Here is a 10,999-nt window from a genome sequence, read left to right as displayed (position 1 = left end):
TTATCTTGGATAGATATTTTTTTTAAATCATTAATATTTAAGATATATTGATTATGTAATTTCTAGTTTTACAGACTATAAATTTAACCGCTACAAATAATAAGTCAATGTTACTGTGACCAAACTACAGATATATTTTAAAATAAGGACTTCATAAGTCGACAAACAAAATAATGTAGTTGCATTATTGTGTTATTATCATTTTATACAACTTGTCTTTTTTGTTTAGCATTTTGTTTTTCATTGGAAATGTAGAAATTGTAAGAATTCTCAGCAGGTCTTTGTAATCTGATACATATTTTTAGAATTTTATTCAATTACATTCCGAGATGACAAAGTCAAAAACAGTGTTTACGAGCTTTACAAATAAATTAATTACAATGCAATTATATTATTTTGTTCGCAACTGAATCAAACATACAATTATGTATGTAACATACATGTTGCTTATCTAGTTACGACGAGGACGTCCTCTGCCCTGTCCAGTCGGAGCAGCTTTTGTCTGGTTGACAGGAGTCGGAGAGGCCTTCGGTGTTTCTTCAGGCTCAGGTTTAGCCGGCTCTTCTTCAGGCTTAGTTTCTTGTTCTGGTTCTGGTAATAGTAAACAAAATTAATACATTTTATTAAAATTGTATGGATTAACTATAAAATATCAATGAATCAATAATCATGTTAAGCGGATAACTCGAGAATGACTGGATTAATATTATCAACTAGCCCTTTGGCACAGTGTATAGTGTTTTCTGCTCTGGGGATGGTGGGTTCCATTCCCACCTTGAGTCTCGGTGTAAAATATATATATTTATTTATATATGTATTATTTGTATGTGTTTAACAAAAAAAGAAACAAAAGTAGTTATGTCATTGTATGTATTACACAAGCATTAAATTGCTTACCATAGGAACAGAAGACCGTGTGTGTATGTTGTAGATATTAATTAATTTATTTAATATTAATAAAAATGAATCGCATACATAAATATAAAAAAAAAAAAATGGGATGTAATTTAGTCATTGCCACTTTCAACATTTCACATGATCTTTGTATTTTTTTTTTAGTTTTTGATTTGCTATTAACATACATTAGCCACATTTTTTGTGATGTTTTTTTTCTAACATTGGTTGTGTTTGTTTTTTTTAGACAAATAAGTGGTGTGAAGGAAACCGTACATAACCTTGTAGCTCGTACATAACCTCACAACGCTAATCTTATGAGCAGTCTTCAAAGTAATTGATGGAAAACACTCTGACTTTGGCAATTCCTATGGGAGTCCAATTATAAAATAAGAAGAAGTAGCCACATTTTTAAGACTTCTAAAAAGGTTCTTCATACGACTGTGTTTTTTTTTACGTATACCTCAGAGCTTTTGACTGGGTGGTTCCATTTAATATTAATTGAGATCTCACAAGTACTTTTCTAGTTATATTTAATAATGCGTATTTACTTGAGTATATTTTCGTCGACCTACATCGTATTATAACGCAAAACTTTTCAGTGGGTACACCGATTTTGATGATTCTTGTTTAAATTGAAAGCTGATGCATGTCTTGTAGTCCCATTTTAATTTGATCGTGAACCGATAACTAATTTTTGAGTAATCTTTGATAACCAGTATCTGATTAATTTTTCGTCTACATAATTATGTTGTATTACTTGTAAATTGTAATTGAAGTCAGTTTGTTTTTTTTTCGTTGGCAAACACAATTATGTTTGTTAATATTTCATATTTACAAACACAAAATTTGGTTTAGAACCCGAAATAAATAATATATATTAGTTCTCACTATCACAAAGTTGGCAGGAAAAGATCTCTTCCAGAGAAAAGTCCACCGTTGCTAACTAAACTTGTATAGGTACTGAAGAATATTTGATGCAATCTCTGTATAAGTGAATGTTATTCTTAATGAGAAATAAAAAAAATTCTAATCATACCTTTAGGTTCTTCCTTTTCATCGTTAAGTATCTCATCGACTGATTGCTCCCAATCTTCAAGTTCATCAGCCGCTGGCAAGTCTCCGTCTTCGTTAAATGTGTGTTCAGTATCGCCTTCAGCTTCAGTTGCTGCCTCTGTAATATTATTCATTTTGTAGTGGAAAAATTGGGGCTTTAGTATAATTATTATTGTTAATTTAAGTACACATTATAGAAATTTAATTTTCTTTATACATGTCTATATTAATGCCATTATCATTTATATTTAGTAAAATCTATAATCTATAATCTATAATATATATAAAAGCGAAAGGTCACTCACTCATCACGAAATCTCCGAAACTATAACACCTACAAACTTGAAATTTGGCAGGAAGGCTCCTTATAGAGCGTAAACTTCCGCTAAGAACGGATTTTACGAAATTACACCCCTAAAGGGGTAAAACGGGGGTTGAAAATTTGTGTGAAAGTCCCATGTTTTTGAAGTAAGAGACTTGAAATTTAAAATGTACGTTCTTTAGATGGTGAGAAGGTGTCCAAATAATGTATCTTTAGAAATCAAATCTTTTTTGGGGTTAAAACGGGGGATGGTAGGTTGACTCCCTCATCACGAAATATCCGAAACTATAACACTTACAAACTTGAAATTTGGCAGGTAGGCTCCTTATAAGACGTAGACATCCGCTAAGAATAAATTTTACGAAACTTGACCCCTAAGGGGGTAAAACGGGGGTTGCAATTTTGTATGAAAGTCCTATTTTTTTGAAGTAAGAGACTTGAAATTTAAAATGTAAGCTCTATAGATGATAAGAAGGCGTACAAATAATGTATCTTAAGAAATCAACCCCCTTTTGGGGTTAAAACGGGGGGTGGTAGGTTGACTCACTGATCACGAAATCTCCGAAACTATAACACTTACAAACTTGAAATTTGGCAGGTAGGTTTCTTATAAGGCGTAAACATTCACTAAGAGATAATTTTACGAAACTCGACCCCTAAGGGGGTAAAACGGGGGTTGGAAGTTTGTATGAGAGTCCTATGTTTTTGAAGTAAGAGACTTGAAATATAAAATGTACGCTCTTTAGATGGTGAGAAGGTGTCCAAATAATGCATCGATATCTATATATATAAAAGAAAAAGGTAAATAACTCACGCATCACGAGAACTCAAAAACCGCTGGATGGGCTATCCATCCAAGTTGGACAAAGATAAAATTTGGCAGGGAGGTAGATTATAGTTAGCAGACGTCCGCTAAGAACGGATCTTACGATATTCCACCGCTAAGGGGATTTAATTGGGGTTGATAGTTTGTATAAAACATATACAGCCTGAAAACAAAACTAAAAATGTGGTGTATAGAGAGGTTTTATAAAAATAACTATTTAATTATACTACATCGGCCTTTTAAAAAGTTACTCAGTTTGATAAGCATTTCAAGTGACTGAAATAAAAAAAAATTGCATTCACCATCTTAATAGTAATGCATATCTTCATTCGTTAAGATTTTGATGAGAGTTTCACTGGAAATTTACCGGGAAAACTTTGTGACACCCTAATTTCAACGCGGGCGAAGCCGCGGGCACAGCTAGTCTAATATATAAAATTCTCGTGTCATGGTGTTAAACATTGAACTCCTCCGAAACGGCTCGACCGGTTTTAATAAAATTTTGTGGGCATATCGGGTAGGTCTGAGAATCGGCCAACATGTATTTTTCATACCCCTAAGTTATAAGTGGAGGGGGGGGGGGATTAAACGGGTTAATAACATATATGGCAAAGAAACGTTTGCGGGGTCAGCTAGTAACATTATAAAGTTAATGGTACAAATTGCGCCGAGCAAGGTTAAAGGCTACGTAGCATCATGGTACAGCGAAAAAATTTCAAACTTCAATAAAAATGTTACCAAAATGAGAACATCCAATTTTTTTAATTAAATCTAATATATAAAATTCTCGTGTCGCGGTGTTTGTAGTTAAACTCCTCCGAAACGGATTGACCGATTCTCATGAAATTTTGTGTGCATGTGAGGTTATGCAAACAATATTTTGTCAACAATTTCTCACTATGATCTGCCACTTTTGTACTATGAATTTAACTTGCACATACAACCTGCAGTTTTGCGCGGAAAGTTTGCATGACAAAATTATGTTCTTAGTGAAATTTACACTGTTTCTCATTAATTATTGTCGGAGCCCATTGCTATACGTCTTTGTTCTTTGACTATAAAACCGGAAGTCAACACAACTCATGTCTCTATAATTTTACTAAGATTGGATTCTTGATTTCACTGATAAAAATCTTTTTAGTGTCTTCTTAATTCCAAATTTTATGTAAATTGGCGAAATTATTTGAATCTAACTGATACATCTAAGAGGTATACAACAAAGAATTTAATGAATATAAAGATAAAGTAACATACCTTTAGCAGTGTCATCGTGTCCATTCTGCTCATTCTGTTCACTCTGGTCTTCATCTTCTTCTTCGCGGACAGTCTTACGTCTCTTCCATGTGCCCGTATCATCATTGTTCAAGGTTCGCTTCCTACTCTCGGCCGGTTGAGATGTCTAAAAGTTATTTGATATTTTAGAATTTTTTTAAAAATTTATTTAGATATGCCAACAGCATTACAACATTATATTACAAGAAGTTATTCTGCATCATATCAAGATATAGTATGCATGCCAATTATAGTTATGTATGTCCTTCTGAATTCATTAATGTTGATTTTTATACATGCTGTGTTGTTATGGTAGTAAAGAATATAGCCACCCCCTCTCCCCGTGGGCGTCGTGGTGACTATAGGCAACACATATGGGTTCACGTCATTTTTGGCGCGAGCTTGTGGAGGCCTATGTCTAGCAATGGATAACGATAGGCTAAAATGTGCGTGGATGATTTTTATAAAATGAAAAATGGAAAAAAAAATTGAATACATATTCACGTTACATACTCTCACGCAGTAATATGATGAAAAATTAGCTGTTTTGATCCAAAAAACAATCAGTATCAAATGAGTACAGTAGTCACCTGGTGGCCGGCCTTCTCCTGTAGCAGTCGCACGAATAGTTGGTGGTGTCGCCAGGTGCGAAGATGTACCGCTGCCGTTTCCTCGCTATCCAGTAACTTGCGACACAGCGTACACTGGACACAGCTGAATGGGGAGAGGAACGAGCGACCCACTCCTCGTTCAGTGCTGGAAACATACACAAACGTAAGCTTTTTATAATACTAGGTCAGCAAATAAGTGTACGGCTCACCTGATGGTAAGCGATCACTTTAGAATATAGACGCCTGCTACCTGCAACTCTTCTTTTTTTGAAGTTGGTTAAAAAGAAAATTAAATCAAAACTTTTATCTGTCAGATACCGTGATCCATCAAATAGCATTATCCACAACCGGTGAAACAGGCCCTCGATATAGTAACAATGTCATTTGTATAAGCATACCTGTAAACCGGCAACTGGTCTGGTTTTATGTTGGCAATATCATCCCCTTCCTTGTAGTCCAGGACCGTGTTATCATTATCGGCGTTGTCTCTCTTCTCTTCTGTCTCTTTCTCTTTCACTTCTGTGTCTCCTTCTTCTGGTTTCTTTGGTTCAGCCTCACCTTCCTCCTGTGTATAAGTTGAAGTGTGTGAATAAATATGAAATAACTAATATTTTGATTATTAATTAAAATTAAAGATTAATTAATTAAGAAATTTATATAAAAAAAGATATTACCTTCTTAACTTCAGCATCTTTCTCTCCCTCATCCTTGTCCTTGTCGTTTCTGTCCCCGCGACGCCAGCGTTGTCTATCATCACGAAGGTACGTCTGCTCCATGTTCAGGGTTGATATTATCATAACTGTAACAAAAATGTAATTTTTATCTGCTAACTTGCAGTGGAGCAGTGTGGTGGGTTAAGCTCTGTCCTTCTCCTGCATGGAGAAAGAGGTCTATACCCAGCCGTAGGTTGTTACAGGCTGTACCATCATAATAAATCATCATTTCAGCCTATTGCAGTTCACTGCTGGACATAGGCCTCCACAAGTTCGCGCCTCCACAATTTTTTTTAAATGTATGTTTGGGGATAACTTCAACGTTTATGAACCTGATTTTGATAATGCTTTTTTTGTTGGAAAGGAGATATCCTAAGTGTTGTACCATAATAAGGAAACCAGGATCTGATGATGGGATCCCAGAGAAATCGAGGAAAACCCTCGAAAATCCGGATAACTTTTTACTGGGTGTACTAATTTTGATGATTTTTAATTTAATCGAATGCCGAGAATCATCATGTGATCACATTTAAATTTCATCGAGATCTGATTACAACTTTTGGAGTAATGTTTGATAATCCATAACAATAATAATAATAATATTCTTTATTGCACACTATTAAAAGATACAAACGAAAGTAGTGCAATTAGAGGAAGATGTACAAAGGCAGTCTTATCGCTAAAAGAGCGATTTCTTCCAGACAACCTTTGGGTATAGGACACGGCATAGAAAAACGGAATGATTAGAAATTATAAATTACAATAGAATATAAAATTATACATGTATATATACATATACATACATACTTATATACACTCACATATACATATATATATATATATATATATATATATATATATATATATATAAACAATTCATACATATTTATATCCACAGGTGAAAAGACAATCATGGCGAATTTAGCGACAAATAGTGAGTATTTACTTGACTATTTTTCGTAACGCTCTCGTCACCACTCCAACTTACTCTCCAAGTCAAGCGTGTGTGAAGAAGTTTCACATAACATTACATACACAAATTTTGTGGGTGGACTGTTTCATTTGATTTCCTTTTTTACATCAGAATTTTAAACTAAACTTGCTGTGTTAAACATATTACAGCTTTATGAAAAATAGATGTTGGCCGTTCTCAGACCTACCCAATAGGCAAACAAAATTTCATCATAATCAATCCAGCCATTTCGGAGGTGTATTGTACCTAGCATTGTGACATGAGAATTTTATATATAAGATTTTTCAGTAAATTTTTTGTTCAATCACAATAAAATATAGCCTATATCACTCCTGATCCCTACACTGTAGCTTTTGGATCAGTATTTGCAAAGATTACCCCCTACAAACAAAAAAGTTAAAAACTTTATCTCTTCATAATATTAGTATAAAAGTAGAGATTTAAAATTTTTATTTTTTTATTTTTATATTTCAAATATGCTGTTGTTTTTTTTTTTTTTTTAAACTAATATTTAGTAATTCTGCAATTAGTAATTGTAAGAAATAAAATTAAATAGTTTTTCAAATATGGTCTGATTAGTATTTTATTTTTTTTTTGTTTAATTTTTAACAATCAACAATAAAAAAATTAATTTAAAATTAACATTTTATTTTAGATTTTTTTAAGACCATTAATGATTTATAATTTTGGAGTATCTATAAAGTCGACATTAATTAAAAACTATTAATAAGTTCCCGAGATTAACACATTCAAACAAACAAAAACAATCTCTTTAACTATATAATATTTGTATAGACAAAAACTCAAAATTACCTTCAGGTTTCGGCTTCGAGACAACTTCTTGCTTGTCCTGCATGTTTTTCAAATGTTCAGCGGTCAATCTATGCTCATCTAGCTCAATTCTCGTAGGCATCTCTTTATGGCAAGAAGTACAGGTCGGGTGTAGATACTTCTTGAGCTTACGATGGCCTACGGTTGTACGGTGTATGGCCCCATCGGCTGCGTACATATCACACATGGCACAGTAGAAATCACGTGGCGGTTGTTGACCGGTCTTACGTGTTCTTTTCATTTCACGAATCTGTAGATTGAAAGATTTTTAATGGTTGTCTTTTGGAATAAATTTAGTTATATGATTTATTATATCCCTTTAAAACCTTGTGATGTAATTTAGTCTGTTAAATGAGTAAAAGTTCAATTCGATTCTTTGTTGTATTCTTTTAGCTGTGTGAGGGACTGTTAGTTGAACCTCTTAAGATTCTTGAAGCAAAATTACCAAAATTTATAAAATGGTTAAATAATCTAATTACCTTAAACTCTTGCCTCATTGTATCAGCAGTTAAAGCATAGCTCTCTGCTGTTTTCTGCATCATAATAGCATGGGCTCGGCCGCTCAAATGGTTCTCAAATGACCTTCCATCCCACATGCTCTTGTTACAAATGTGGCATTTCAGCAGTTGTGGGTTGATATCATCGTAGCGAGTTTTGGGTGTCTCTCTCTTATCATCTTCAGACTTTTCACTCTTCTCGGTATCCTTGTCCTCACTATAGACGACTTAATTGATTAGATGCTTGTTTAAATTAATTGTATGAGTGTTTAGTAAATTTGATTGTATTACCCGAAAATACTTCAATTAATGTAATGAATGAGATGTAAAATCTATTTGAAGCTAATATTTGCAAATTGCAGAAGAACATCAAATGTTAACGAGATTGTTATTTAAAAAAAATAATTTAGATACAATATTTAGTTTTACTAAGATTCAGAATGTAAACAACTTGAACGTATCTTTGAAAGTTTTGATATATAGTTTTGATATATAATATGTACTCAATCAATTTTTAAAGAATTTTAACATAAACAGAGAGACTGTCTATGGTGAAGACGACCATCAATATACATCCATGCAGTTTGATTATTGTGTGAACGACGCATCCCTTAGAATGAGACAGAAAATTACATTGCCAATGCGGCTAGAGCGGCCGGTGAACGATTTGTTGAAATATTTTGTAGGATAGCCGTGAAAATGGAAAAGCGGTGGTACCACCGGAAGGAAACTCCTGGGATTCCTTACCTGTCCTTAACAGGCTTAGCCTTAGAATCGGTTTCCTTTTTCGGGGAGCTCTTGTTTTGTTGTCTTGGCCCATCATTAGGCCTGAACGGCTTACGACTGTTGTTCATACGCTCACCAGCACGAGTGTAATTTCCCGTACGCCGGAAATTACCTTGATTGCCCATCTAAAGGGAATTCAGATACATGGTTGTTAGTATGAAGCTGCTAGCCTTGATAGGCCTTGTGAAGATTGGCTGAAATATGGTAATAGCACACAGAAATTGACGTGACTGTATGATATTCATGTCATTGTATGACCTGGAGTTTTAGGTACTAAAAGATAAACATGTTAAATATATTATTACATCAAGAAAAGAATTGTGGCTCGACTAAAAATTTAGCTTTAAATTAAATCATTTTAGTAACAGTAACTATAAAATTTTTGATGTTAAAATTCTAATATTTTTATAGCAAGTTATCTATAAAATTTTGCACTTACCCTATTTGGCCCATACCCTCGGTCATACCGACTCATGTTAGGGCCAAAGTCACGTCGTATGGGCATGTCGAGTAGGGAAGGCACAGGGTTTTGGCGCGGTTGAAGGAGATTGATGATGTTGCTAGCCAAGGCCAGAGTAGCCTCGGTTGGGCCTCCGCCCAAGGGGAGTAGGTTCGGAAGATCACCGCCCGGACCTCCACCCTGCCAAGGGGAGACTCCGCTGCGGAAGTTCTTTGAGCGATCATTACGCCCAAAGTCCATACGCCGGCCACCTCCTTGAGGACGTCGGTTCGCCATTTTTATCTAAACATATTAATGACGTAATTTCTAAAATTAACATGTGTTGTTTAACAATAAATTTAGATGAAATAGTACAAAAATATCATGATTGAAAAATACAAATAAATAATCCTAACAAGGAATATGTTTAAAAATAAATGTGAGATATTTAAATAAATTTTTACTTAATCCGTAAAACACATGTTTTGTAAACATAATTCGAAATGTAACTTTCGTGTAATCCATATAACAGTACAGATAGTTACTTTTAAGGATAAGTGAAAAAAATTAAAGAAAGAAAATTTTATTTAAAATAGAATATAAAAAAAGACGATTAGCATTTAGCATTATATTTAGTATATCTTCATGAGATTACATTAGTATGTTTGAGATAATTTGTTGTAATTGAAAGTAGTGAAAAAATATTCTGACTGCATACGTATCCCGGTCAAAAGCCGTAAGTGTTAAAAAAACGACTTACCAATAGAGAATTAGAAGAACAAGCAAAGATTACACTTTTTTTCAAATGAATTAGTCTGTAACAGGTTATTGATAGCTTCACAAACTTGCAGGTCGATTTGGAAAATAATAAAACGACACCAAGCAACCGCAAGAGGAAAATGGCTGATTTCTGTAGTGTAGGCTTGTTGAAAAAGTATCGAAATATCGATGTATCGATGTTTTTTGGCGATATATTTTGATCCGATATATCGATAGAAAATATCTATTAGCAGAAATTGTATAAGAACGATATTTATATTTTTATTTATGTAATTAAAGTCACTAGAATATAAACCCGTATAAAAATATAATAAAATGAATAGAAAGGAACGGCATCAGACATACATTATTTAGATCACAATTAGAGTCGTTATGGTCTCGACACAAAAAGCTTCAACAATGTTGCTGCGACCATCAACGATACACCTAATATAGCCTCTTAAAGTAGCACAAAGCCGTAGGAATTGAAGTAATTTCTATATGCTTTATAGCTACAACCCGAATTTTTTTGGATAGACACGAAATAAATATCTCGTGTCTAAAATGTAGCTTTAGATTAAATAATTTTTAACTCCAGTTCTTTCTAATCTGAACTAACATACTTGACACCTATGGCTTCCTATATGCCTTCAGAGAGAGTAGCTTCAGTTGTAAATCTGGCAGTTCCTAACAACTGATAGGAGGGCTGACAGCAAAGCATTAAAAAGTCAATGTTTTTTACTTACATATTTTGTATATTAAAATATAAGCTACCAAATAGCTTTTTAGTTGCTGATATTTTTTGTAACTTTGCCTAATAAAAAGAAATTCTGATGACAAAAACCTTTGTTTTATTGCGATTTTCGTACATTCAAATAATATATTTGTATAAAAATGACTCATTGATATTATTGAATTATGCAGAACTAAATGTATGATTATTTTAAAACCACTATTTTTTTTTTTAATTTTACTGATATATCGATATTTATTTCTGGAGATATCGATGTTGATATTGAT

The 10,999-nt window shown here is 33.5% G+C and overlaps 1 protein-coding gene across 1 annotated transcript; it reads right to left on the bottom strand.

Annotated features, from left to right (window-relative positions):
- Positions 1-10,119, bottom strand: LOC123665288 (zinc finger protein on ecdysone puffs). Its single transcript, XM_045599609.1, has 11 exons — positions 9,981-10,119; positions 9,221-9,523; positions 8,743-8,906; positions 7,978-8,212; positions 7,481-7,748; positions 5,656-5,780; positions 5,380-5,546; positions 4,961-5,126; positions 4,353-4,497; positions 1,934-2,068; positions 1-591 (listed from the first exon to the last, which is right to left on the bottom strand). The coding sequence occupies exons 2-11, from the start codon at positions 9,515-9,517 to the stop codon at positions 452-454; spliced, it is 1,842 nt and encodes a 613-aa protein (XP_045455565.1). The 5' UTR covers positions 9,518-9,523; positions 9,981-10,119; the 3' UTR covers positions 1-451.
- Positions 10,120-10,999: the final 880 nt, after the last annotated feature.

Source organism: Melitaea cinxia, chromosome 23 (assembly GCF_905220565.1).
Source record: "Melitaea cinxia chromosome 23, ilMelCinx1.1, whole genome shotgun sequence".
NCBI lineage: Eukaryota > Metazoa > Arthropoda > Insecta > Lepidoptera > Nymphalidae > Melitaea > Melitaea cinxia.
The sequence above is the reverse complement of the archived record's forward strand: the minus strand, read 5'-3'. Positions and strand labels throughout refer to the sequence as shown.

Excerpts from the sequence above, each read along its gene's own strand:
- LOC123665288 (XM_045599609.1), bottom strand. The coding sequence starts at position 9,517 with ATGGCGAACCGACGTCCTCAAGGAGGTGGCCGGCGTATGGACTTTGGG. Across the intron at positions 8,907-9,220 it reads GAGGGTATGGGCCAAATAGG|ATGGGCAATCAAGGTAATTT; the intron begins GTAAGTGCAAAA and ends AATTCCCTTTAG. Across the intron at positions 592-1,933 it reads TGAAAAGGAAGAACCTAAAG|AACCAGAACAAGAAACTAAG; the intron begins GTATGATTAGAA and ends TACTATTACCAG.